This window comes from Alternaria novae-zelandiae (assembly GCF_023758075.1).
Source record: "Alternaria novae-zelandiae strain BMP 2774 chromosome Unknown scaffold_1, whole genome shotgun sequence".
NCBI lineage: Eukaryota > Fungi > Ascomycota > Dothideomycetes > Pleosporales > Pleosporaceae > Alternaria > Alternaria novae-zelandiae.
Genome location: NW_026056961.1, coordinates 1,756,461 through 1,784,285, shown reverse-complemented (window position 1 = coordinate 1,784,285; position 27,825 = coordinate 1,756,461). Strand labels below are relative to the sequence as shown.

The 27,825-nt window shown below is 55.0% G+C and overlaps 8 protein-coding genes across 8 annotated transcripts; 6 read left to right on the top strand and 2 right to left on the bottom strand.

Annotated features, from left to right (window-relative positions):
• Positions 1 to 642: 642 nt before the first annotated feature.
• J4E88_000565 (uncharacterized protein) lies at positions 643 to 3,036 on the top strand (the record flags this gene model as incomplete). Its single annotated transcript, XM_049394239.1, has 1 exon — positions 643 to 3,036. One exon carries the CDS (start codon positions 643 to 645, stop codon positions 3,034 to 3,036), a length of 2,394 nt encoding a protein of 797 aa, XP_049260068.1.
• A 586-nt stretch (positions 3,037 to 3,622) lies between these two features.
• J4E88_000564 (uncharacterized protein) lies at positions 3,623 to 5,978 on the top strand (the record flags this gene model as incomplete). The annotated part of the gene is made up of 5 exons (XM_049394238.1): positions 3,623 to 4,094; positions 4,151 to 4,882; positions 4,931 to 5,070; positions 5,120 to 5,713; positions 5,769 to 5,978. The coding sequence occupies 5 exons, from the start codon at positions 3,623 to 3,625 to the stop codon at positions 5,976 to 5,978; spliced, it is 2,148 nt and encodes a 715-aa protein (XP_049260067.1).
• A 2,062-nt stretch (positions 5,979 to 8,040) lies between these two features.
• On the bottom strand, positions 8,041 to 10,056 carry J4E88_000563 (uncharacterized protein; the record flags this gene model as incomplete). The annotated part of the gene is made up of 3 exons (XM_049394237.1): positions 8,041 to 9,736; positions 9,782 to 9,974; positions 10,053 to 10,056. 3 exons carry the CDS (start codon positions 10,054 to 10,056, stop codon positions 8,041 to 8,043), a joined length of 1,893 nt encoding a protein of 630 aa, XP_049260066.1.
• Positions 10,057 to 10,474: 418 nt separating this feature from the next.
• J4E88_000562 (uncharacterized protein) lies at positions 10,475 to 11,998 on the top strand (the record flags this gene model as incomplete). Its single annotated transcript, XM_049394236.1, has 1 exon — positions 10,475 to 11,998. One exon carries the CDS (start codon positions 10,475 to 10,477, stop codon positions 11,996 to 11,998), a length of 1,524 nt encoding a protein of 507 aa, XP_049260065.1.
• Positions 11,999 to 12,458: 460 nt separating this feature from the next.
• On the bottom strand, positions 12,459 to 14,206 carry ALG11 (asparagine-linked glycosylation protein; the record flags this gene model as incomplete). The annotated part of the gene is made up of 3 exons (XM_049394235.1): positions 12,459 to 12,655; positions 12,711 to 13,837; positions 13,896 to 14,206. The coding sequence occupies 3 exons, from the start codon at positions 14,204 to 14,206 to the stop codon at positions 12,459 to 12,461; spliced, it is 1,635 nt and encodes a 544-aa protein (XP_049260064.1).
• A 3,278-nt stretch (positions 14,207 to 17,484) lies between these two features.
• Positions 17,485 to 18,342, top strand: J4E88_000560 (uncharacterized protein; the record flags this gene model as incomplete). Its single annotated transcript, XM_049394234.1, has 1 exon — positions 17,485 to 18,342. The coding sequence occupies one exon, from the start codon at positions 17,485 to 17,487 to the stop codon at positions 18,340 to 18,342; it is 858 nt and encodes a 285-aa protein (XP_049260063.1).
• Positions 18,343 to 20,789: 2,447 nt separating this feature from the next.
• On the top strand, positions 20,790 to 22,379 carry J4E88_000559 (uncharacterized protein; the record flags this gene model as incomplete). Its single annotated transcript, XM_049394233.1, has 4 exons — positions 20,790 to 20,817; positions 21,010 to 21,347; positions 21,552 to 21,596; positions 21,651 to 22,379. 4 exons carry the CDS (start codon positions 20,790 to 20,792, stop codon positions 22,377 to 22,379), a joined length of 1,140 nt encoding a protein of 379 aa, XP_049260062.1.
• Positions 22,380 to 25,258: 2,879 nt separating this feature from the next.
• Positions 25,259 to 26,469, top strand: J4E88_000558 (uncharacterized protein; the record flags this gene model as incomplete). The annotated part of the gene is made up of 2 exons (XM_049394232.1): positions 25,259 to 25,705; positions 25,753 to 26,469. 2 exons carry the CDS (start codon positions 25,259 to 25,261, stop codon positions 26,467 to 26,469), a joined length of 1,164 nt encoding a protein of 387 aa, XP_049260061.1.
• Positions 26,470 to 27,825: the final 1,356 nt, after the last annotated feature.

Below are 27,825 nucleotides of genomic sequence, written 5' to 3'. Positions count from 1 at the left end.
CCAAACCATATTTTCTGCAGTTCATCGTCGCATGAACACATTGATCTGGTGGGTGCAGTAGCGGCCAGGTGGTTAGATTTTGCTGTCAGTGCTGGGGAAGGCATCCAGCTTCCCCAGTCGCGAAAAGAGGGTCCCCCATGTCTCCCCGATATGATCCGAGGCTGCGCGCGCCCTGCCACCCTGTGCAGACGAGATTGGTTCATGCGCGGACGAGACTCACTCACCCTGAGGAGGCTGCACAGTGTTCGCGATTGATACGGGCGAGAAAGCCCAGAGCGCGCGTGAAGCAGTTTGGAGTTGCACACGCGGCCCACTCTGCTGGCTTCAGTCTGCGACGTTTCGGGCTGCGGAGTGACTGGGGGCTCCGCGGCTGGTGGTAGTTTCTGACTTTCTGTTTGGAAGGGCCGAAAGACGCGCCAATCAGCGGCGGGCAGTGGCAGTCTGGAACGGCAGGTGCCACCGGGACCGCCTGCATTCCCTCAAGCTTCGCCCAGACACCTCCCACTTGGCCTTGACGCTTAACCCACGACGGCGACCCTCGACCTCAACACCACACACAGGCCATGACGCTCGTCTGAATCTCCATGGGCTTCTTCTACCGGACACGAACTGCTGCTGGACCAGTATAACCGCCGACCGAGCATGTGGGAGGCCGAGTCCTGGCGGCATGGAGCGCCTCTCCTGGACCGTCGCGCGCCCGATGCCACCCGACCCTACGTGAGTATCACGACCGCGACGCCCTCCACGCACGCGACTGACGACCGCTACCAGCACTGTCCCTCGTACAAGCTGCCTGCCCACGGTACCATCGAAATTTCGCCCGGCAACACCATCACGCTCGACCAGAATGCCGTCTTCCGCCCGCTCTGCACCAACACGGCCACCCAGCAGGGCAACATCGACGACGGCACGGGGGGCATCACCAGCGTCGCCGACATGCGCGACCCCTTCCACGCCTCCATCACGCCCCAGGCCTACGCGACAGGCGCCGCGACCGTCATCGCCTGGATGCTCGTCATCATGCTCATCATCACACCACGCACTTTCTTCGTCGGCAACGCTTCGGGACGCTCAGGGCTCATGGGACGACGCGGCATGATCAGCGGCGCAACCGGGAGCGGATCCATCATTGGAGTTGGAAGCCGTCCATGGCTGCAGAAGGCCGCGGCCCTGACCGTCGCCATTTCCCTGACGCTTGCCACCGCCGACACGTTCAAGATCGCCGAACGCCAGTACGAGGAGGGCTTCATCGACGCCATGGAGCTGCGCGACCAGGTCGTGGCTGGCATGGAAATCAAGGTTTCGCGCGTTGTTTCCGACATCTTCCTATGGCTCGCACAAGTACAGACCCTGATACGCCTATTCCCGCGCCACAAAGAGAAGGTCATTATCAAATGGGTCGGATTCGCTCTCATCCTGCTCGACATTGCATTCAGCTGTCTGAACAGCTTCGGTCCCTATGAGAACCAACGCCGCCCCGCACACTTCGACACCGCGATCCCCGCCCTTAGCTACCTGTTCCAACTATCACTCAGCATGCTCTACGCCGCCTGGGTTATGTACTACGCTATCACCAAGAGACGATACGCCTTCTACCACTCCATGATGTGGAACATGAGCGTCGTTGCCCTGCTATCTATCATCGCTATCCTCACGCCCGTCGTATTTTTCATTACCGATATCGCCAACTACACCATTGCCGGATGGGGAGACTACTTCCGCTGGGTAGGGGCTGCCGCTGCCAGTGTCATCGTTTGGGAGTGGGTGGAGCGCATTGAAGCGCTGGAAAGAGAAGAGAGAAAAGACGGAATCTTGGGGAGAGAAATATACGATGGAGATGATATGCTCGACAACACCCCGTCCGACTCCAAATGGCCTTCGAAACGCAAGGGCCAGCTATCAGAAAAAGATGAGAAGAAGAGTGGGGGAAGCTCAGGCGGCTTCGGCGTCGGCGCATTCACATCAGCACATGCCGGCCGCTTCAACGACCTTGCTCAGAGGTTTGGACGCAAGATGACCGAATCGCCAAGAGCAGAAGCACGAAAGAAGCGCACCATCCACATTCCTGCACCACCCCCGGTTGTGCGAAGGTCCGCATCTGCTGCACGTGGAGACCGCAACTCGCGGGCCTATGTACGAGTGCAGACCCCGCCTCCGGTACCAGTCATCGCATCACCGGTCAGCAGGACAGACACCACCAGTGCTGACTCGACTGTATACACAGTCCGCTATCATCCCATCAGCGATACACCTGTGAATCCCCGGCACGCACCGGCAGACGATCGACCAGGAAATCGTGAAGCACAACCACAAACACAAGATTCATCACAGGAACCTCAAGCTCAACCAGCTGATCCTGAGGATCCTGAAAAGGGAGGAGAACTGGAACCTGTCACCAGCCGGAGTAGATTCCAATGGCAAGCTTTAGGAAACCCATTCCGACGAAAAGGACGGACCCCGCCAAAGGAACTCCAGAGGGGGCAGGTCATCGAACCACTCGCAGTAGACGACGTCGCAGCCAACATACCCCCTCGCAACTACAACGGGCTAGCTCTAGCCGATCGGCTGGGCACCTTTGCTGCACAGCAAGGCGAGAAGCTCAGGTCGAAGAAGAAGCCTGGGTCACAGCACGAAACGACTCTGCCTGTCACGATCATTCCAGCTCAACCTCGGGGCCAAACCTGGTCTCCAGACATCATCCGCCAACAGCAACAAGCGCAACAGGACGAGTCCTCTGCCAGTGCGGGTACGCAGCAAGCGAGTGCGCCAACTCCGAGCGAACAAGATCAATCTCATGGAGGGACTAATTCAAGCGAGGTCGTCAACCTGTCGGCCTCGCCAAACTCCACACGCACTCCCCGTATCCGGTTCTCGCCGGCAGCCCCGCTTGGTCGCCAACACAACACTGGTGGTCTTGGGACAGAGATGCGACAACCGCCGTCTGCACCGACTTCACCGTTGCCACAAGACGAGTCGACATCAACCATCGACTTTAGCAGGCCCGAAAACCACACTCGGACAGATCACGACAGGTAGCTTGTCGACGCACCATCTTCTCTCGCATGTTTCTGTTTATATTTCGAACGTTGATAGCACGTATATACCCCCACATTGAACGGCGCATTGATGGCATGGATTGAGGACAGTGGAAACTCCACACTGCATCGGCATGGAATGGCGCAATTGGAACTTAAAAAATCTTTGGTGTTTGTATGAGGGATGGATACCCGCCGGCCACACGGTCAGGCTCTTTGATTTAGGTGGAATGGCGCAAGCCTGCAACGACAGGGGGAGCAGTGGATACTGCGATCTATTAAGCGCTATAGCATGTACAGCAAAATATCAATAAATCAGTAAATCTTACGTTTGCACTTGTCAGTAACTCCTACGTTTACAGTTGTCAAAAGTCAATCAAGTGTGCCAAGGCATTGATAAGGCTGTGACGATCTGGTAGGGCATGGGACGGGCGTTAGTGGAGCCCGGTTCCTTGCACCGCCGCATCATAGCTCCATGTTATCATCGCGTGTAGCACCTCCAGTCTAAGCTGTGGCCCTGCATTCTGTCCATCGACGACGTGCAGCTTAGAAATAATTAGTCGGCTGCGCATCTTCTCCAGGCGACAATGTCTTTATTCGGTGACGATGACCCGCCGCAGCACGCGAAGCAGTCGTCGTCGCTCTTCGATGACGATCCCAAGCCCGCGGGCAAGACGGGCAACAGCTTGTTCGCAGACGACCTCGACGCCAACGACTCGCCCTGGGGCTTCCCCACGCCCAAGAAAGCCGGACGCGAAGCTCTCGTCAAGTCGCTGCTGCCTGCCTCGGACGTGCCCGACTCGTACATTGACGCTTTCGACGCACTGTTAGATGCTGGCGACCGCGAAGGCAATGGGGTCAGCGTCGAGGGTGTCAAGAAGCTGCTGGCCGAGAGCGACATCCCCGGCCACGCGCAGTCCAAGATCCTCGAGATTGTGCTACCGTCTGGTGGCAGCGCCGAACTGGGCAGGAACGAGTTCAATGTTGTCTTCGCCCTGATTGGGTTGGCGCAAGAGCATGAGGACATCACCCTAGACAGCGTCGACGAGAGGAAAAGGAGTGAGTGTTAGCATTGTCGCGCGTGCCGCGAAAGAACGACATTGACGCCCCGCCAGATCTTCCCGTCCCAACGGTGACGCTGCCGCAGTCCACCAAGGCCCGCGAACCATCACCTCCTCCCCAACAAGCCCAGCCTCCGACCCCTCCCGCGCCGCAACGCCAGCCGTCTGCGCAGCAACCGTCTCCTGCAAGCAAGTCGAGCGCGCCTATGCGCAAGCAATCCTTCGGTGACCCAGAGGCGGATCCTTGGGGCAGCCCCGACCTGCACAGAGGCCACAGCCACGCGAGCTACACAAGCTCGCAACCGCACACCAACGGCTCGAGCTTACCCCCAACCGCACGAACGACGAGTCAATTTACAACACAATCGACCGCCGCTTCCTCCAACATCCCGCAGCCCGTCCAGCCAAGTTCCTTGAGCAGTGAAGGTGGCTGGGGCGGATACAATGGCGGAGCGAGCCAGCCATTCGCTGCCCCTGGCTTGGGTGAAGAAGACTTTGGCGCACCCGCAGGAGGAGAGGGTGGCTCCAATGCGACACCAGAGTTGGGCAGATCCATTGGGCGACTGAATCCAGGCGGCAGTGGAAACGAAGAGGTCATTACCATTACTGCGCTCTCAGAGAAAGAGGGCATGTTCATGTTCCAGCACCGCAACTACGAAGTTGCCAGCTCGAAACGCACCACAAAGGTCGTGCGCCGATACAGTGATTTCGTCTGGCTGCTGGACTGTCTGCACAAGCGGTATCCCTTCAGACAATTGCCATTGTTGCCCCCGAAGAGGGTCGGTAGTAAGTACTCATCCTGCTGTGGCCTTGATACGTATTGAGATTTCTTAGTCAACGGCAACCCAATAGCTGCGGATGCCACTTTCCTCGAGAAGCGAAGAAAGGGTCTTGCGCGCTTCACCAACGCGCTCGTACGGCATCCAGTTCTGAACCAGGAGCAGCTGGTAGTCATGTTCCTGACAGTACCTACGGTGGGTTTAATATGTTTGGAGACTGCCTAGCATGTACTAATGGGAACAGGAACTCGCAGTATGGCGCAAACAAGCCAACCTATCCGTTCAGGAAGAATTTACCGGCAAACCCCTACCACCGGATCTCGAAGACTCCCTCCCGAAGACCCTCCCTGAGCTCTTTGATACCGTCCGATCTGGCGTCCGACGCAGCGCAGAAACCTACATCACCCTCTGCAGCATGATGGAGCGCCTCTCCCGCCGAAACGAAGGAATGGCAGCGGAATACGCACGTTTCTCCTCTGCTCTCAGCGGACTCACAGAGTCAAGTCAAGAAACATACGCCGTCGACACAAACGACGTGCCATTGTTGAACGAGGGCATGAATGCTACAGCGCGACACCTCGACTCCAGCAGACAATTGCTAGAAGACGAATCAAGAGGATGGGAAGAAGGTGTTCTCGAAGACCTGAAGAGACAGAGAGACACTCTAGTCAGCGTACGCGACATGTTCGACCGCCGAGACAAGTACGCCCGCGACAACATCCCCCAACTGGAAAAGCGCATCGCAAACAACGAAACCAAACTCCACAACATCCGCCAGAAACCCGCCGAGCAGATTAAGCCCGGTGAGGCGGAGAAGGTGGAGGATGCCATTTTCAAGGTTAGTTTTCAATCCCCGTTATTCAATGAGATCATCTTCTAACGCGTGATGCTAGGACAAGGAATCCATCGTCCAACAACACGCCCGCGGCGTCTTCATCCAGGAATGCATCCGCGACGAACTGCTCTTCTTCCAAAAGTCGCAATACCACGTTAGTAGACTGCACCAGGAGTGGGCACAAGAGCGTGTCAAGTATGCGGAGCTGCAGGCGGATAACTGGCGGGCGTTGAGTGAAGAGGTGGAGAGTATGCCCCAGGCGGAGTAAGCAACACGTGTGTTTGTGGAATTAAGAGAAGGGATGATAATGTCTCCTTGCCCGTTCGTTCATGGCATTCAAGGGCGATGAATGAAATGGCATGGCGGTGATGGATGGGTGGATGACGGATGCTCGTGCTCTCGTCTTTTCGAACAGTTGGTCGTCGGGTTCGTCATGAGCCAAGGTTGTAATTTGTACATGTCTCTTACGTCTTGTTTTGTTGCTTTCGTTTGCGCGCATTTGATATCAAGAGGTCGACGTATATACCTGTGTATGAATGAGATTGGATGCTTCTGCCTTGTCCTCGATGTATATCTGCTGTTTGCTTGTCCTGTCGATACTGTATCATCCCCCGCTTGACGAGTTCTGTGAGATGACGAGGAAGATGAGCGCTCGCCCTACACATGACTGTAGTATAGTAGGACTAAGAAGACCAGGCTGTCGATGATGAGATATCGTGTAACGTGCACCAGGTCTCAGTTGTCGATGATAGCCTGCATCATGTGTCCTGACCTCGAAAGACGCCGCTCTGTGACATCAGTGCACCAATAATCCATGTCTTCACACAGGTGAGAGCCGTATTGTGAATTCAGGATTGATTTCTCATTGCATGCAAGGTCGGGTATCCCCCATTGCCCGTAAACACAGTATGAGGAAATACGCCATGCAGAACCATTCCCCACCCGACTACAAAGCCCACTCTCTCAGCTTGCTTTTCCTTTTATCTCAGACCCATATCCGTCCTCTTGCTTGATCGTGTGGGGCGGTCGGGTCGAGGTAACATTGTTGTATCGTATCGTCAGGTAATCATCGTCGTCACATGCGCCTTCTACTCCAGCCCTCGAAGCGTACGGTAGAGAAAAAATCTATCGGTGCTGTTGCAATGTGAGTTTGCGTACATTGTAGAAGTAAGGTACAGAAGACGTACCTTGACGAAGCCAATGTCGGAGCTCTTCTCGCGGAAGCACTGACGGCAGATGTTGAGGCCGTACTTGCGGATCAGACCAGCGGGGTGGGTGCAGACGCGGCTGTGAGTACTGTGTTAGCCATCGCGTACTGGTATCCTGGCCCGTTGCATCAGGTGCATCCAATCCCTCCCCTCGCGCAGACCAACACGGTGCGCTCGCCCTGGCCCCAGCCGCATATATAATCGGCGCCTCTTCCCCCTCCTCCATCTAGGGTATCGACATTTTGGATTCAAACGTACCACTCGCGGGAGCCCTTGCCGTAAGTCCTAGGGCGCGAATACCAGACCGACTCGTGAGACATGATGTGTGGTTGGAGGGTTTTGGACGGGGGATTGTCGCTTGCTATTTCCAAGTCAGTTGAAATTGTACATTTACGAAAGCCTCTGCGACGGCTTCAAAAAGGGCTACTGACAGTATTGACTTGTTGTCGGCGGTGTTGAATCGGGCGTGCGTAGGCTTGTCGGGGTCACGATGCTCGACCGTCGAAATCGAATATTGTGTGGGGTGGTCTGTGCTGCCCGCTAGCCTTGCCGGTGCCACCGCCGCGGGGGCAGCCCTCAGAACTGATCGCGACGTTTCGCTGTGCCAAGAGATCGCCATAATCCACGGCTTTGCTCCCAAAGATACCGCATGCGGTAGTTTCACTAGTAAAAAGTGGGTTTTGGGAGCTGATTAGATCTGTGACCGCTAGATGCTGTATCGCCGGAGAGCGGCTGCTTGCTTCTGCACGTGCGCTCTTGTGCTCTTTGGGACAGGGCTCGGAGTCAAGAGCGTACGATAGGGACTGAAGCGCCTTCACTTGTGTAATGTACTATACACCCCTAGGATAAGTTCGGTAATGATTTACACACGAAGAATCTAGAAGATACAATGACATTTGCACAGTGGTGTCTTTCTGTACATCCCACGTCACAATCAGACTGCAATCCACTGCTACCGGAACATTCATACACAAGCATATCGTACAGGTTAGGATTTCGACCTCCAAGCGCCGATCAAATGTCTACTCCCGACGGTGACCCAAGTTGACCACCAGCGTGCCACTCCTGCTCCTATTCACTGGTCAGTTTCGGTACGCCATTCGCTACTGTCGGCTGAGCCACTTACTCTACTTTGTGAAATCTTATCTTTCCGCCATTATCCAAGGTAGTTGGGCTGTATGAGTCGGCCTTGAGGGGTGCCCTATATATAGGAGGAGAAGGCTCCACCCGTTTTTCCTCATCCAGTGACGACGACACTGTTTTGTGATATCTGATCTTCGCCCCGCTTTCAAGGCTCTTCGTCTTGTATTTGCTGGGGAGGGGTGCGCCTTCCTCTAACAAAGTGATCGCTGGGTTGTGGATACGGGGTGGATTTGATCCCTTATCTGTAGCCGGCGTGCGCCCTTTTGTGAGACGCTGCTCTTCGGCGGTGAGAAGCTCCATCTCTCGGTCAAGAGCCTCGATCTCTTCTTGCATGGCCCTCCGCTTTTCGCGGTTTGCTTGCTGTCTTTTCCACTCGTCGCTTTCTTCGCCTTTTCTGACATTGAAATCGAGAGGTTGATCAAAGGGGTCGATGGGTCCGCCGAGCAGCCGGTTGGCTCTGTGCTTCTCCTCCTCTAGCATCGCTGCAAACTTCTTCCTGGTCTCCTCAAAATGTGGTCTGTTCCAGTAGTCCTTTCCATAATTTGCCCGCAAATCGCGATGAAGGTCACCCACAAGGTACAGACTGCCTGTCAGGACGATCGGTCCTTCGGGTTCTCGAAGGTATTTTGCTGTACAAAGCGCTCGGAGCGGCCCGCCTTCTTCCACAGCTAGCCCTGTGATGGTGGGCTCGATCGATTTTGCTATGGCGAGGAGTCGTTTTGGATGCATTGGTTTCACCCAAGGCATACCATCCACCGGACCAAAGGATGTCGTGACGACATTGTCTCCTCGGTGTAGTATGTTTCGCAGGAATTTATGTGCATCTTTCCCATCGGTCATTGCAAGTACCCATGTGATAGGCCATCCCCTGCGTGGCCTTTGAACACCAGGAACCTTCTTCCTTACCCGCAAATTCCGTCCGACGTGGCCACTCAGCAGTGTGGCAGCGTCGGCGTTATGAGCTCCATCTACCAGGATGAACTCTCCTTTTTGACTAACTCCAGTCGCGCCATCCGGGCTTGGCACACCAAAGATAGGCGGTACTCGAACCGGCTCTAGTCGTCCTGGGTATGGAATGTTCCTTGCGCCGTGCAAGGTTTGTTGCATCACAAACGGTTTCATCTCTTTGCCGAGACTCTCCATTGCTGCCATCGTGGCCCTCGCTGCGAGGACAATATTTTCTCTTTGATCGGTCGGTTTTGGTGGCCGGTCTTCGTTCGCAAACAGCATCTTCGAAAAGCCCGGGGGGTCATATTCCAAACAAGGTCCTGCCCCAATGCTGCGAGCATGTTCCTCAATGACCTCTTTGACGTTTCCCTCATTTTTAGGATTGACAAGGTAGGGCACATCCGGCCTGAGGATGCCAGCTTTGTGGAGTGCGATCTCTTCTAGGGTATCACCTAAAAAGCCTTCGTGGTCTCGCGCTATCTTTGCAATGACTGAAACCGCTTGGTTGTTCAATATATTGGTAGCGTCGAGCTTTCCGCCCATGCCCACTTCAACGATGCCAATGTCTATTTTGGCTTCGTTGAAGATGTGGAAAGCAGTGGCGGTCAATATTTCGAAATTTGAAGCACTGATGCCATCTCTTATACTCAGGTCCAGGTAGTGCTTCTCGATCTTGCGAAAGAGGGCCTCTTCCACGGGCTTATGGTTGATGCTTATACAGTCCCATCTGGAAAAGTTAGATGAGAACTAGCTCACGTGACAGCGTGCGTACCTGTCTATGAGATGTGGAGATGTGAATTTGCCAATTGTGAGTCGCTTGGAAAGGAGCCTCGAGGCATAGTGGCAAATGGATCCTTTGCCGTTGGTGCCAGCGACATGTATCGATTTCCACGGAAAGTGGACATTCTTCAGAAGCAGACTGATCCGTTCCAAGCCAGGCTGGATCATGACCACGAGACGAGTAGCTTACAGTAGCATAGGCAACTATGGGTCCAGGCAGACGCGGAATGTTCTGAAACGATGTACCTGCAGGTTAAGTTGACTCATTGGGGCGAGTGGACCAAAAGCTGCGGACAGGTGCGACCTTGCTGCATTGGGTAACTAAGGCTTGGCGGTCACGGTCGCGCCTGGCGAAGACGAAGGGTCGTTTGCTGTGGGAACATCGAACTGCGATACACAGTAAAGTGAGGCTAAGACAAGCTAGCCAGAGGTGATAATCTAGACTAAAGATGTTTGCTATATGAACGTTGGGAGACAAGTGTCAGCGCTGTCATCCCACTTGAAGTTCTGCGCCTCCCCCGGACCCTTCAGCCTCACTGTCCTGGTTTAGGCGGCTGCGACGTGCGCCGCTCTGCCGCCCTAGTTCCTTCTCCGACCCATCACATTAGCATCATCCGGCGCGTCACCATCAACACCGCACCTCACCCATCTTTTTTGGAACGAAGCAGATCACACATTTGGCGCAATGGGTATCCCGATCGGATGGAACATAAATCGCGAAGAAGACGCGAAGAAAGATGCACTGAGGGCTGACATTGCCGGCTCACGCTCACCCATCCGCCGCCGCGTCAGGCCCAACAGGTCACCGCGCCCTCACAGCGCCCTCGACACGGATTTCCTCATCTCCGGTCCGCATATTGAATGGATTCCTCGCTCGTCGCATCGCGCGCGTCTGGCACCGCCACCCGTCCCCGAAGTGTCGAGGACCGAATACCGCAGCAACGAGCCTTCGAGACACCCACCTACTCTACAACGCGACGAGAGCAGCGTGCGCCGATCGCGCAATCGCCTCGATGGCTACATGCGCGCGTATGAGACGCGCGCGACTCCCGACCATGACCGCCCCTTGCCCGCTTTCACCCCGGGATTTGCGCCAGCGGCAGCGTCGCGAACGCCCGAAACGGAAGCACAACGCGATGCGCAAGACCCATTTTCACGCCTGCGCGAATACAGATCATACCGTCGCACTACCAGACGATCAACGCGTTCTCAGAGCCCCCGTGCTGACCGATCGACGCGAGGCGATAGTGTGAATGCGCCCGAGGAGAGCCACGAGACAGGCGAGAATCACGCTGTAGCATTTCCTCCGCTGCGTAGAATGGGTCGCCGCACCATTGCTGACGGACCGCTACCTGCCAGCTCTCTGCGCGAGTCCTGGAGTCCAGCTGGTGCGCTGGATGGCTTAGGCGACCGGAATCGCAGCGTCAGTCCCTTTGAAGATCAGTTGCAATGGGACAGCTTCCTCACCACCGTCGTGGACGACCCCGTCGCACCAAGTGCGGGGTCATCATTCGCATCAGCCGCAGCCGCAGCCTCATTCACAAATTCGCATCCCAGCTCACGAGCAGGAAGTGCCAACTCGGCCGCATCGTCGCATACCCACCTTACAGTGCCATCACGACGTCCTTCCCCTCCACAAAACGAGCAATTCATGCGGGCATGCGATACCTCGGAGGACGACTCAGCCTCCGACACCGAAGAAGAAGAGATGGACGTACGCGGCAGCATACGCCGTCGTACCGGCACAGAGGCCCGCAGGAACCGCTTGAACATTTCAGACTCGACCGCCCCTCGCCGAAGAATGCGCCCATCGTACTTCTCCAGCGAACCTCCTGCGCGCGATACCGAACGCTACGGACTCCGCGTAATCGACCGATCCCGCGACGCCAGCGAGGTCGTTCACAGCTTCTACAACTCCGGCATCTGGCGGGACGCCGAGACGGAAGCGCCGCAGAGACCGCAAATCCCCCAGCTCGATGGACCAGCAGAGGAATCCGTGAGCGCCAATGACTACGAGGGTATGCCTCCACTCATACCCGCGGAGTCGCCGCAACCGCCACCACTCGATCAGGAGCTCCGTGATGCGCGGTCGTTGCTGGAGCGTCTCGCGCGCAGGGAAGATGTCAGTGACGACTTTTGGGCATCGGTTGGCTTGACGCGATCTTTTGCTGACCCCGTCGAGCGCTTCCAGGAACTTGAGCGATTTTGATCTGGCTTGTTGCTTCTTTATCCTTAGGTTGGCTTGGCTGGTCCCGCCACTTTGGTTGTTTCTCTTCTGCTGCTATCATGCTGTTTGCGCTGTATTCATTCACCGATTGGCTTTTAGCCGCTTAATGCTCGTCTTACGAAAAGTTATGGTAGTAAGGACGACGACCTGTTTAGATCGATTAGATCGAGCTTACGTCAACGACTCCTGGATAGAGATATTTGTATCTTTACATAGCTAGTTAACATCCCCCGAAGAAGGGACAGAATACAAAAAAGCTCAGCCAGCACATACGCAAATCACTCATCACTTCTACCCACGTGCTCCGTGATGTACATATTGCAAGAAGTTGAATTCATATCGGATGCTAGACTCCTAAGTGGTATGCAACCGTCCCAACGCTCACGTGTGGTATCGAAAATTCCCAGTATAACGCCATGCTCCCAGTCTTGTGAATCGCTCCCTATTTTGCTGTGCGCTCGATTTGCAGGGCAACGAGCTTTTCGGTGTTCTTCAGCCACCTTTCTGCGAATACTTGATCGGTAAAGCGCTCCGCTGACCGGCGAGCCCGCTGTCGCATGTCCAGCGTGTCTTCGGGAGAGAGTGTGAGGGCTTTGCGGAAACCGTCGGCGTACTGTTCTGCGGTTGTAGCATGGAAGCCTGGTGAAAGGTTAGTAGCGTTCTAGATGTGGTATTGCGAAGTGCTTAGACTTACCAGTAGGTTTTCCGTCGACCTCAATCACAATATCTAGCTTGGGTCCACCGGAGTTGTTGACTACAGAGATCATGCCAGCGGCCTGGTATTCCACCACACCAATTCCGAAATGCTCGTTCCACATGGCGTTCACTCCCACACTGGCTTTGCGCATCCACTCGAGCATCTGCGGCCACGGCGCGTCGCAAATAAACTCGACGTTGTCCTTGATGTGCAGCTCGTGTGCTAGAAGCCTCAGTTCGTAGACGCGCTTTGCATCGTCGTGCGAGTTTCGTACTGAACCTATCAGAACGAGCTTCGGGGTATCGTTGGGGTACGCTGGGAGGTCGGGTTTGGAGTGCAGGAAGGATGCAAAGGCCTCGAGGATCAGTCGGTGGTTCTTTTCTGGTCGGAACTGCGCGATGTAGAGCAGGTAAGGGCCGCGGTCCTTCTCGCTAGACTCGGAGACTGGAACGGCTTCTATGACTTCTTCGACTGCGACGGGCGGGAAGACGACGTCGATGTCGATTGCCTTGCTTCGTTTGATACGGTATGGTTCCCAGAGAGACTTGATGTGACTTTGCGTCCATGTAGAGTTGGTCATTACTACGTCAATGGTGCTGCCGACTTTGCTGTATAACTTCGCAAAGAGTTGCCAGTACTTCTTCTTTGCTATGCCTCGATATCCTGCGCCTGTTCCTGCATTTATGCCCTGGCCTCCAACCTGTAGCGAATCTAGCATGTCGGTGGAAATAGTCGGATAGTGTACGTATGCGCCGGTCGGCACGGTCGGGAAGAGGAAGGACGATAGGCCGAGGGCGAAGGCGTAACCCATGGTGTCGATGAATATGTCGGGCACGAGAAGACTGAAGGCATCATAGGCGAGAATGAGAGAGCCGAGAGATTGGCCCAGTAGTGTGAATCGCGGCCATGTGCTCGCGAGTACCCAGTCGCGGGTTGTGAGGTAGAGGAAGTGGACGGTCGGGGGATATAGCTGGATGTTGAAGCGGTCTTTGACACGCCTCAATATGGCGGCTTTGTCGACGTCGTGGTCGCCCGTGTAAACTATGCAAGTAGCTTTTGGCCAGCGCTTCTGGTTTGCTCGGATCGCAGCCCAAAGGACTCGTTCGCCGCCGCCTCCTGCATTGCTATGAGAACAACCTGTCAGCGAAGATATCCCAATCCTCCAGAGCATGCCGTCCATACCAGAAAGGGTGGAAGAAGCCCACTATGCCGTCCCATTCGCTATCCGCCGGTCCATCCTTCACTGCACTGCCAGGAGGTGTATTCCCGACCTGTTCCCAGTCATCGTCCTCTTTCTTCTTGTTCTTTTGCTGCGCCTCGAATGTCTTGGTCTCGCTTGCTACCCTAGCCAGTAGTAACTCTCGTCGTGTACGGGAGGATCGTCGGAGATGTTGTCCCACTATTTCCGCAGCGAAGCGCAGGGTCTTGGGAAGAAAGATGGTAGCCAAGAGTGCGGGTAGCAGTAGCGAGAGGAAGATGGGTAAGAGACCCATCGTGGAACAACGCCGGGCGGGGACACAGTGGAGGAGGCAGACAGCGAAGACTCACTCAGCCATGGGCAAATGTTTGGGCAAAGCGACAGCTGTTCAGGTGGGATGACATCGGTTCGTTCCTGGCGCCGGCCCGAGAGCGTGGGACCCTGACGCGCTAGTGGGAGCCTCTTCCTCCCGGGAATCGGACATTTTGATATCCAGCTGCAACACCAAAATTACGGCAAGATGCTGTTGTCGCACCTCCTGCGGCAGCCAGCATGCCAATTGCTTCCGAGAATCTCCACCACGTCTACATCTTCGATATGCCGCCCATCGGCTCGCGCCTTCCACGCTTCGACCCCGCGACAGGATCCCCTCGTCGATGCCATCCTGTACCTTCCCCACGAGCTGATGTCGCTCGTCCACACCGCCGTACCATGGTATGCCGCCATACCAATCACCGCCTTCATCACTCGCGGTCTTCTTGTCACGACATTCGGAACTCGGTCGCGCGCTCTTGCGGCCCGATACATTGGTCTCCAACCGCTCCGAGAAGCACTTGCTTACAAGAAACGTGACGAGGTATTGAAGCGCGGCGGTTTCAGAACAGTAAAACAGGGCGTCGTAACTGCGAGTAGAGAGATAAAGGAAGTCACGTCGGCGATTGATAAGAGATGGAACGTCAGTTTGAGTGGCCAAATCATGTGGACGGTTGGGCAACTACCTATATTCATCGCCATGGCCGAGGTCATACGACAGAAATGCGGCGCTCATGATGGTCTGGTAGGCATGGTGATCGCAGCCGTCAAAGGCGAAGGCACAACGATGACGAACGAACTTGGGGAAACCGTTGCGCGTGTAACACCTTCTGCATATTTTGAGCCTTCGCTGGCAACAGAGGGGATACTCTGGTTCCAGGATCTACTTGTTCCAGATCCTACAGGTGCCCTCCCATTCATTGCATCAGCCATCATGTTCGCAAACATCTACACCTCGAAGAATAGTGTCGAAAGCAGTAAAAACCGGAGGTGGCCCGGTATACTTCGAAGGACTTTACTCTGGGTGGCTCTGTTGATCGGCCCCATGTGTCAGCATCTGCCTGCCGCACTGATGCTGTACTGGTCGTCGAGTACAGCCTCTGTCATGCTATGGAATCTCTGGCTGGACAGAAAGTACCCAGCGCCACGAGGATTCACGGCGTGTAAGAGGCCGCTTATCATGCCACCACCACCTGTTTCGAAAGGGCGGAAAGTGTGAGGTCTCACCAGTGTTGTACACTGCCATGAGCCTTGAACTACCATCGAAACACTTCACTGCCACAGGTGAATCTTGAGAGAGCATCTGCGTGAGAAGACAGGCGGCGCAGGAAACGTCTGAAGTAGTAGCTTACAATGGAGCCACTCGCATCTTGTTGCCTCGACCTTTTCAGTGTGTCTTGGAGGCTGTGGTCACTATCAGCAGGTCCGGGTATACGGCTTCTCACCACAGATGCTCGCAGTATCCTCTTTACGGAGTAGACTGCCTGTAGGTCCCGGTCTTTGACCGACAGCTTACTGCCTCTGAGAAATGGAAGGTCAGCATCATAGTTGTCGAGATGGAACACAGCTTTTCCTACCTAACTCGGAGACACGACAAAACACAAACCAACCGATCTATGAACGCCAGAACAAACACCCAGGCTGTATCTGAACAAGTCTCAACCCCCGGTTTCTACTCAACAACAAATTCGCCAGTCTTGGTCTCGGCATCTACGTGAGTTCATTTGATGTGAGTACGATATTGAGCATATCGGCATACTTCGGCATACTGGGGCATGATTGTACGCTAGATTGAGGGGTTGTGCGTATAGTGATCACCTAGAACTCTGCGACCACCCTAAGTGGGGGATGGCCTATGTACAGAAAAGTTTGTGGTTTTGCATGATTCGAATCAGACAATACGCAGGAAGGCGCCGTGTCGCATCTGTTTGTCACGCCGTAACAGAATCCTGCAAATTGTTTGGGAGTACATTGTTTCAACCAAAAGCCAAGAAATCAAGCTTTGCGCAGTCATGAATTCCGCAGTGCAAATGATCAAGGGGGTGTTCAGCTAACTGCTCTTCAACATCTCGAAAATGCGCTAGCGGTTTAGTATGACCTGGCACAGGGGCCAAGGATCTAAGATATATCTGCTCACTCCAAGACGAGCTGAGGTCGTAAAACCCTCAAAGCATCCATCGTATGATGCGCCAGCTGATAAGTGATAGGAATGCAGGAGCGTTGGTGATGCACCTGTACCTGTTGGTCGTGACTTGGGCCTCAGGTGTTTCGAGATGACATGATGTTCACCGTAGAACATAATAACGGCATCACTGCTGCAGATGTTCAGAAGTGGTCCAGAGGACCAACATACGCCCCCTCCCGAGAGTCGACTGTTCTGGAATTCACTGCCAGTTTGATCTCGATCTGAATCGAGCCACGTGAACGTCCTCCAGGGTTACTAACCGGAACATACCGAGCCCGCTCGTTGCCAAGTCGCATGCCCATGGTAAGCGAAGTGGAAGCTGCTGGAAGGACAAAGCAGACGGCGATGACCATATGCTGAATAGATCCAGGTGCTGAGGGAAGTATTACCGGATGTCACCGCCTGGAATTGATTGGGTATAATGTATCAGCTCGCTGGCTGTGATTCGATGTGGGAGGGTTGTCCGGCTAGAATTTCTTCCCCGCGTCGAACTTCGCAGAGCACCTGCATCGACGTCACGGCACTCTGCAACATGGGAACGACAGCTGCGTCTCACACCGTGAGGAGGCGGGCATCGCGTACTACAACTGTACTGGATAGACCATTCTAGACTCGCAACCCTGGCGCAGATCGTATGATAAAACTGGGCGCTGCGAGATTACCAGCAGTTTGGCCATTCAAGTGGCGGTTATCATGGCTGCAAGAAGGCCATGAAAAAGTCTTGTCACCGGGATCTGGTTGGAGCTGAGTTTTGGTGTGACAAGTGGTCCAGCGGGTTGCTTCTCCGCCGTCTTCGCTGCGCGCCCGAGCTCGGAATCTTCTAGGCGCAGCGCAATCAAGCCTACCGCAGTCTCTGGGAGCTGGCAAAAGCCGGTGTGTTTCCTGTTGATCGTTCGATATTCTGCTTCAACCCGATCACCGGCACCATCACTAGCCAGGATACCAAGGTAGGGCTGATGACAGAGTGACGACAGGACGAATAGCCCTTGAATATATACTGCCATGAGACTTCGCCGAACCTGAGTGACTAGGAATAACCGCCCTCCCACACAACTCCGCGGCAGCCAGACACCAAGATGGACTTTTCCAATCTGCCTGCCTTCCCGGTGGCCGCGAATAACCCAATGTACTCTCCCAACAGCGATGCCTTCCCATCACCGGACGAAATCGACGCTTACCTCACGGAGTCATATCCCGCACTTTCCGACTATGGTTTCAATACCTACGATAGCAGGAGCGGCCAGTGCTTCAACCGATCCATCACGCCAGGGGCCCGAGATGTTAATTGGAGTGCACCGGTACCCAACAGCTACGTCAGCACACCATCACTTGTCAGTGCAACGAGCGCAGGCGGTGAAGCTCCTCTGAACGCATGGCCGAATTACAGCTCAACGCCCTTGAGCTGCCCAGCCGATTTCCAACACACCTACACTGCAACCGACTTCCCCAACGGCTATCCGTCCAACCCCTCTCCCTTACCGACGCCGTCCACTGGCCACGGCAGCCCAATATCCCTATCGCCCACCGCACTCCACGGCATCTCTCCCGAGGACACCTCACTCAAGCCACCTGCTCCACGCAAACGAGGCCGACCTCGCATCCACCGCCCCGCCTCTGAGCCGACCGCGACTACTACCGCCAAAATCGCCCGGACACAATGCATGCCCCACACAGAAGTCGAGCGCAAGTACCGCGAAAAGCTCAATGCAGAGCTAGAGCGACTACGTCGGGCTGTGCCCATGTTACCGCAAAGTGATGCCACGGATACGGGCGCAGTGAAGCCTAGTAAGAGCATGGTGCTGGCAGTGGCCATCGACTACATTAAAGAGTTGGAGAGGCAACGAGATGCAGCCGTCGAAGAGGTAGAGCGACTAGGAGGCAAGATGAGGTTTGGAAGGGCGGGGGTTAGGAAAAGGGAGGATGGGGATGCTTGAGCGGTGGCGTGATATTGTTGTAGTAACGCCGGGTGGTCATAACGGCGTCATGACAGGCACTGGGGATCGCACGATGGGCGACCATGACTCTCAAAGGTCGACTCTGGCTTCTCACGTCTTTCTTCGGATTACGGCCTTTGCATATGAGCTCAGTCTCATACTTTGGATATACATAATTTTTGGAGTTCACGGTATTTTACAAGGTGTGGAGGGAGGGTTGCAGAGCGTGGCTGGTACACGCTGCATGGTACACAATATCTTGGGCACGATGCAGCGGAAATGCGTACCGCCACTTAATATTCGGATACACGATTAGATACCCAGGTCATTGTTAGTCTAGGGGGTTGCGCTCTTATTGCGCAGGGTTGCGGGTAGACGGCAGTGATACACTGCCAGAAGACAGTTCAATGTAATGTATACTTCAATTGTTTATTCTCTAGCTGCAAACATGTATGCTCATGGGTGCAAAGAGACGGATTCAGACGGCAGGCACTCAATCCCATGTTACTCTAACCACAAGCCGTAGAGTTTACGTAGTGTTGGACGATAGATACTGCTAGCATGCAGTGTATATCTCCTCTGTCGCAGCATCAATCGTAAGTGTAAAGCAAAGAGAGCAACCTGCTGTATCTGATTGAATAACAATATCTGTCTACCAGAATTCGCCGAAACAAGTCACAGAAGTCGAGAATGCTGAGGCCTGGATATTTACTTTTAGCCATCATCACACTTCTCACGACTCTGGAGATGATCGCCCATGGTAGGCTATATCACGCACAGTCTCTCCAAAAGGCTACTTGCTTGCGCTGATATGAAGATGGACGAGGTCCGCTATCCTGCAGGGGGAATGTCGCAACACGTGATATTACCTAGGTAGTAGGTCCGTTGGAATGTATGTAGTGCATCTTTGTCACGACGACTATTGTATTCCACACCAAATATGCCTTGAGAACTCATCGTGTACTGCTAGATACAAAAACACAGGCCGCGTTCTGATCGTACTTGCCGTGAGATGAGCATGTCTTCTGGTATTCACACACCACGAAACACTAAACCTTCCAGTGCGATGAGTAAGTGTTTGAGGGAAAATACGTTAGCTACAACCTTGAGAGAGACTAACGATAATACGGCTGACCGATCAGTCACCATGCACATAAGCAAAGATAACACATACATCTCCTCCGCCTCATCCCGCTTCACCCATTCCTCCCTGCGCCAGTACGTGTACCAATCGGTCTCCTTCCCTAAAAGCCTCCAAGATCCCTCCAACACACAGCACCCACCCCAAGACACGCATGCCCAGAACAATACCTCCGAAATCTCACATCATTTTATAGTGCATGTAGACAGCGGCTCACGCAGCCATCTTGTGTCGTATCCGTATAGCACTCTCCGGTCTCAACAACAAGACCCAACACGGACGGCTCACCTCATTGCAGGGAAGCCGTTTGTGGGAACGTGAAATACAGTGCAGCAAAGGGGTTTTGTTGGGATAGCTATACAAGGCAATCAAACGAGGATACTCCGCGATAGATGAAGAGCTGAAGCTAGCTCCATACAGCTGGGGTGCACAGATCACAGTCCCACGCTTCCATGGCCGACAGGAGGGAAATGGTAAAGCGGCGCATCACCTTCCACACCGTCGCAAAAGAACGAGCGTCGTGGAAAGTATACTACAGAAAGTGGAGTGAGATGTCCGTCAAATCGTGGAGAAATGTGTTTGATGTACAAAATGGACGACCATAGAAGGTAGGTAAGCGGATGGATCTACACACGGGTTCCGTTCGTTCCAGCCCCTCTTCCCCCATCGATCCTCCCCCTCCCCGCGTACTTCCACTCCACCAATCCACCAAACCGTTTACGGAGACTAGACACTAGCGCGATATTTCGAAGCCACCTGCTCCGACCTTGGGCCTTTTTACTCGGCACCAGTCATACCATTCTCACATCACTCGACTGTCTGCATGCGTATCGATGGCGCTGGAGATAGCCGAGAGAGACGAGGCGGGGAACTTGGTGGCGCAGTATGTTACTTCTGCGGAAGGCAAGAGGGTTGATGTGATTGTACGTTGTATGCACGTCTCGTCTTACTTCGATATGAGTTATTTGGTTTACTTGCGTTTGATATCTCGGTGTTTGTACTGCAAGTCTGACTACAGAGACGCGTTGGTGGAAGATGTGTGTACGGTCACTGACATAACATCTCCACCATTTTAGTACCCCAAAGAAGCAAAGAGCTATGCGCAACGCCTTCTTGACGTTTTCCTGCCAGCGGGATATCCGCAGAGTGTGACGGAGGATTATATCCATTATCAGATCTATGTATGTTTCAGTGAGACCCTTCCTCTTCTGATGCACGATGGTTGGAATATCAGAAACAAAGGAAAGCTGATGGAGATGTGTTGATGTAGGACTCGCTTCAAGCATTCTCATCATCAATTGCGGGGATGTTGGCTTCGAGAGCTGTTCTGGAAGGTATGTTTCCATGTGCGGCATGGAGTATACTCAGCGTGTTTCCCCCGTCCTTGGGTAAACCAGAGATTCTGCATCGTCAACAAGGCTCTCAAGAGAAAGGACTGTACATCACAAGCACCTAGCATGGAGACACTCCATCACGATTACACTCAACAGCAAATCCCACCACCACCCATCTAACCACCCACCCAGGCGTCGGCGTCGGCGACTCAACCGCCTCCCCCACCTCCGCCCTCCTCCTCTCCGTACTCCAAGAGTCTACCGGCCGCATCGCTACGATCCTCTTCGCGCACCGTCTCGGCACAGCCCTCGAGCCTGAATGCAAGATGTACCGACTAGCCGCCGATGTCTTCAACGACACAGCGATGGTGCTTGATTGCTTATCGCCTGCATTCCCCAAACCCATTCGCGTGGCTGTGTTGAGCTTCTCGAGCTGTCTGAGGGCCTTATGTGGGGTTTGTGCGGGAAGTGCGAAAGCGAGTTTGAGTGCGCATTTTGCGAAGAAGGGGAATTTGGGGGAGGTGAACGCTGTGAGTTTGCTGTTTTCTTTTCTTCTTCACTGTGAAACAGTGAGCAGAAAAACAATCGGATGTCTACAAGCACGTGTCTTACAATGGGTGTTAAGACCATGTGCTATCATGCCCAATACACAGATCTGCATAGATAGCTTACGACTTATGCTGTGGGGCACAGTGTAGGTTGGGTACACATGACCGTTACTGACTAATGCTTAGAAAGACTCGAGCCAAGAGACAGTCATCTCTCTCATGGGTATGCTCGTAAGTACCGCCGAGCTTACACACTGCGGATGTGATGACTAATACGCCGGCTAGGCAGGCAGCCTGGTAGTATCCTACATCACCTCACCATTTGCGACATGGAGCACACTCATCTTCCTGCTAGGAATACATTTAGCAACCAACTATGTCGCTGTGAGGGCCGTCAGCATCGCATCCCTCAATAGGCAGCGCGCCAACATCCTGTTCAGCAACATATTCTCGCACGGCGTCGTGCTGAGTCCGACCGAAGTGTCTAAGCGCGAGCGCATCTTCCACAGAGGTGACGTATTGCGCTGGTCCGACGACGAAGTGCTCGGCCAGTGTAAGATTGGCGTATCTCTCCAGGATATGCTAGGTCGAATTGGGAAAGAAAATAGGCAAACGGGCTCGCTCGCTTTGCGGACTATACAAATCTCCGAACTACTAACCGTCTTCGCCAGCGAGGCATACATCATGTGTCCCGCTGCATCCGCATCTTATATCTCCATTGCACTGAAAGCAGAGTGTGGACCGACGGATCATCTCAAAGCATGGGCTCACGCACTGTTGCTTGCGAAGAGGGCCCGAGATGGGAATGGGCACTCGGGTGATCAGCCCAATGAAGCACTACCTCCGACCAAGGATCGCCTGAAGGCTGAGTTGAGGCAGACGTTGGAGGACGTCCGGGCGACGTTTGGAAAATATGGGGACGAGATGAGGGGGAAGGGATGGGATCTAAATGTCGCTGCGCTTGAGACGCAAGCCGGGACACGGTTGCAGATGGACATACAGAAAGTGGGATGACGAGGTAGCATGGACCTCAACTGCCTTGTCAAGAGCCGTGAAACGAACGACGTGAAAAACACCAAGGAGATACCTAGACGGGCGTCTTGTTGGGGAGACAGGTAACCCGATCGAAGCACTCGCGTGTTGCAGGCTGTCGTGGGATCCAGGGCAAACGTAACCAACGTCGCTTGGTAACGACGTCAGCCGATTGACTCATCGGCAACGGCATAGGATCGGCACCAGCATGTACGGCTGGCCCTATGTTTGAAGCAGTTTGATAACCACCAGCATGTCTTTTACCTCTTTCCTTTTTCTGCTCACTGTGTGTGCCAGCGCAGACGCATCAGTGCATCGCTCAAACAGTGGTTACGGTCCACATCGGTCCGGTTTCATGTACACCTGGCGTCTCTTCGGCGGGCGGTCGCCGGTTCCGAAGCAATCAATGCTTGAGTCCAAGCTCAACACCACAATGTGGAGTGTGGACAGGCAATGCTGTGCAAAGAATGGAAACTAAGGCTAAATGCCATGAATCTCGTGATTGCTCCAAATCATGACACAGGGCCAACATGGCCTTGGTAGTGAGGATTTCTTCAACTCAACGTCGGGAAGCTGGTACCGAGGGCGTGGTCGTTGGGGCTCTAACAAGCAAAAAGGCGCACATTATGGACGCCACCATGCAAGGAGAGGACATGTCGTTCCGACATGACTGAGGCTCGAACAGCAGAGACTCCGCCAAGGTCAGCGTGTGGTTTCAGCGATCGCGGTGCTCCGACGGAGCGTGGGATGCGGCTAAAAAACGAAACCCCACGAAGCGGTGAAGCGGGTGAATCACGACTACGCGAAGGAAAATGGCCCACTGGCTGCGTCATGCTGTGTTCCTGAGGCTCCGAGCTTTTTTTGTTGGCGGCTCAAAATTTTCGGTGCGGAATGAATTTGGGTGCGCGTCGGCGCGAGCTGAGTCGTTAGCCGGCTACTGGCGGTGCTGCAACGACACAGCAGTCCTTCTAGAAGCGCCACATTTGCATCTTCACGAAGCACGGCAGGGTCGGCGCTTGGAGAAAGCCCGAAGGCGCCCTCAACAGGTGGCAGCGCTACATCGAATGGGTGAGCGATTTCCGAGGTGAAGGCTTCGAGGGCGGAGTGTTACAGGCGTTTCGCTGGACATGCAGGAGGTTGACGGAGATCCTGGATCGACGCGCAGGGCAGGTGTGGAAGCACTAGGCAGGTTCGGGTAAATTTCTAGAAGGATGAAATCGTTCTAGAAGATTTCTTCGGTGGCACGGTGAAAGAAAGTGCGATGGGGCAGGGATTGGGGGTGGGTGGCCTGATGGTAGCGCTGGTGGAACGTCAGCATTCCCTCGTTTGAGACAGCGAGACGCTGGCGGGATAGCTGGCGGGATAGCAGGGCAGGATTGTGTAGCCGGGTGGATAGAGCAGCGGGCACAAAAGAAAGAGCATGCGTGAGTATACACCTACAGTCGTTGGCACGGTGTACTCATGCACGGTGTGGGAGTGTTTGCTAGAGAAGGGTGCTGTCAGGCTAGAGAGGCGCCGGCGCATCCCAAGTGGAGGGCGGTTGGCTGAGGGCGGGTTTGCGTCAGTAATGGGCGAGATTGGGGAGCACTTGGAGGACGAGTCTGACCCCAGGCGTAGGGCGAGGGCCAAGCGTGTGGCCGTGCGGGCGGGCGTGGTGTAAGACATGAGGAGCGTGATTGGCGAGGACGACTTGATCAAGTACCGTTGCGCGTGCACATCACGCGGCAGCAGGTGACACTGGGCATGGTGTAGTTCAATGTGGGCTGTACATGCTGTGACAAAGCAAGCAAGAGACATGGGCTTTGGTGCGATCGATCTACTTTCCTTTGTTGTGTAGGCAGAGTCATAGGGTGGATTAGTGGGCTCCGGCGTCGTTTGCGGCGTGCTGGGAGGTGCTCAGGCTGCGCATTCCACGTCCCTGGGACCTCCACTGTGCACTCGATTGCCATCCGTCTCGCAACTCGTACGGACTGGTAAGGAAAGGCGACGGAAACTGGAGAAGGGTGGTCTTTATCGTCTAAAAGGGCCGTTTGGGGCAGGCTACGCCCAGTCGGCTGCTAGAGAGGGCTGCGGCGACGCACAAGGCTGGGGGGCCAAGGTAATCTATGCACGCAGCTAGTGCCGGGCGTCGCAACCAGACGGGCATGGCTGGTGAGATATCGAGCGACCGTGCTGGCTGTCTGCGGTGCGACCTCCCACGCCCTCGGAAAGCGACGCGTCGTTCGTCGGCGGCGCTGATGTCGCAGTGTGCAGTGTCGCAGTCTGTCACAGCAGGCGGCCAGGTCGGGCAGGGCAGCGCGCCCATCAGCACCCATCGGCGTGGCAACACTGAGCGGCAGGGGGCGGTTTCGGCCAGGATGATGATGCGGGCGTGCGTCTTCCAGAAGACATGGGCGGCCAATGCCCAGGTAGCGCGTGCCGCCGCTTTTACGGCAGCGAGCCCTCAGCCATGGGCCCTCGATCCTTCATGATGGCCAAACCGCTGGTGGGCCCTGGCGTGTGCGTCCTGACTGAGCTTTCCGCCCAAGCATTGACCCAAGACTCCCTGACTCTCCACTGCCGCTTGCTCAAAACCACGCTGAGCCGCACCTGTCCATAGCCTGCTGTCCATAGCCACGTCCTGACGCACTTCGGTCTCACCACACGCCTACCCACACCAACGTATATACCCACCCACCCCCCGATGCTGCCGCCGCCGGAGCGATAACTTCCCACCACCGCCCAAGACACTAGGTTCGCCCGAACCTCGTGCCGCCAACGCCAAGCTGGCGCAACAACTGCAACTCTGTTCCTGTGAAGGCTTCGACGAGCAGAGCAGGAAGGACGCCCGCCGTGTTTACAAGCAGTTCTGGCGCAGCGTCATGGTCACACGCAAGTCCGGAAGCCACGCCCTATCCATCCGCACCGACTCGACCGCCTCGTCCTCGCCCACGCCCTCGCTGGCCGACTTTGATGCCCGCGACGTCAAGATGGCCCTGTCCGACTGCCAGCCCGCCCCGCTGACCGTCTCGATACCCAAGAACATCCCCAGCCCGCAATGCCGGAAACCAAACCTGCAGGAGATCCTGAGCAACACCGCCCCGCCGCCCTACACCCTCACTTCCTTCATGGCCTTCCTGTCACAGAATCACTGCCTCGAGAACCTCGAATTCACCATGGACGCCTCTCGCTACCGCAAGCACTACTCCAAGATGGTCAACCGCCATCCGGGGAGCCCCATCTCGCCATTGTCTGAAGAGTGCGGCTACGTGCTGATGCTCTGGCGTCGGTTGATTGACGCCTACATCCGCGAGTCCGGCCCACGAGAAGTACGTTCGTTCAATCCTATCCACCCAACCTCCACTAACAGCCGCAGGTCAACCTTCCCGCCGAAGTCCGCGACACTCTACTAGGCCTCTCCGACTCATACGTCCCACCCCACCCATCGGCATTAGACAGTGCCGTGGCCAAGATCAACGAGCTCATGGAGGAGAGCGTACTGGTCTCGTTCCTCAACTCAGTCAGCCCACAGAGCGCTCACCCCGCCAGCCACGAGAGCTACGCCGGTAGCAACATCTCGCGCTCATCGACCCGCAGCTACGAGGAGCGGAGTATGCTCTCCCGCTCGTCACAGCCGCCCGTGCCTGCCCACCAACGAGCATCGGCACCGTCGTCACTGACGTCTGGCTTCATGGCCTCGAGACCCTTCTCACACTCTCGGTTCCATTCCCAGCCCACCTCTTCCGGTCAAGCACACACCCGTGTTACATCTGGCTACACTAGTGGCAGCGATGCATTGACCGATGACTCTGGCAGCGCCAGTAGCCCATCGGGCATGAGCGATCCGCTTACACCCCCCGGCACACCGCCCATGAGCGATTACCCCATGGCCGACTTCCACCAAGCCTACTACGACACTGGCTCAAATAGCGGCACACCCAGCCCTCGCAACAGCCGAGGAGAGCACAATGGCCTCGCCAGCGCTACCCGGGATAGCTGGAAGCGAGTCAGCAGCAAGCTCTGGCCCAAGAAGAAGAGTGGCGGCCAGCTCCGAGACGACGAACCAGGCGTTGTCGAGGGTGGTCTGTTCTAAGCTACCACTCACCTCTTACATTTTTCACCATCACACCGACATTCCGTCATTCAAAAGCGACACGATTACGAAGATGCAATCAGAGCGATTTGCATCACCTTGACCTTGCATACTGGGTTGCATAAACACCGGCGTAACTGATTTCCCCACCCCGAGTCCACGGGCATGCGAAGGCGCAACTGGCTCACACGACCCGGCGAGGTTGTTTTCGGCATTTCCACTTCCTTCTCAACTTCAAACTACTAGACATTTTGCGAAACGGCGTTGCGAAACTTGGCGGCCACACTTCCTATATCCACTTGTAGTGGCTAGGCCCAGGCGTTACATTTGACGTTTCCATCTATCAAGAGCATATCACGAATGACCTACTGGGCGGACGGTTTTGAACATTTTTTTCTGTATCATTACGGCTACTTTTCACTTTGCCCCAAGCGGGCGTGCTTCGGATTTGTTTCCGAGGCGCATTGACTGTTCATAGGCATGGATGGGGTTCGGATTGGAGTAGATACCAAAGCGCATGAAGCGCTAGAATCACGACTGTTTACCATTGTTGGTCAACCACACACAAAAACTGTTTCAATGCCGTTCCCTTGCTGTGACGTTCTTACTCAATTAGGCAATGTCGGATACAGGTCGTCGTCTACGCCATCGCCGTGGTAACTCCGACTCCCTTTCTGTGCCAACATGTCGGAACTCCACTGCCTCCACATCAACAAATCGCATCTTACACAGCGCCCACCAACCTGATACCTTGCATCGGGCGCTCTTTCGTCCGGGACAGCATGTAGATCTTCTCGTGCGCATAGGCTACGCAAGGAATCGCCGAACGCAAAGCAAAGGGATATCCTCAATCAATCCCTTTCGCCGTATAACCGGGACGCCCATCGGTGGTCATATGGGACAGACCGATAATAGCAGTCTCCTTTCCACTCCTTGAACACCGACTCCGCGGTATCCCTTGGATCCTTTCCGCCCCTACTTCTCTCCGCTGGGCTGGAGACGGTCGCCGAGGACCCGGGCGAATGAGCTGCTGGATTGGGAAAGCCCTTCTTTCCATCGTGTACATTCAGCTACGCCATTGATGTGCTACCCATGGCCACGGGTTGGGTAAGGGATGCGGTGCCCGAGGTGCCCGGTGCGAGGGCAATCGCCGAAGGAAGATGCGTGACTTGTGAAGCGTAGACCAATGTGTTGGGTGGTGAACTTGAAGTTGGGGTGGAAGGATGAGTAGGCGGAGACTTTGTCATGGCAGTTGTCCCATCACGGGGTGGCGTCTTAGGCCACGTGCTGTGAGTCGGTCGATAGTTGTCACATTTCAGGCGTGCACGATACTATTCAGATGGCTATTGCTATTTT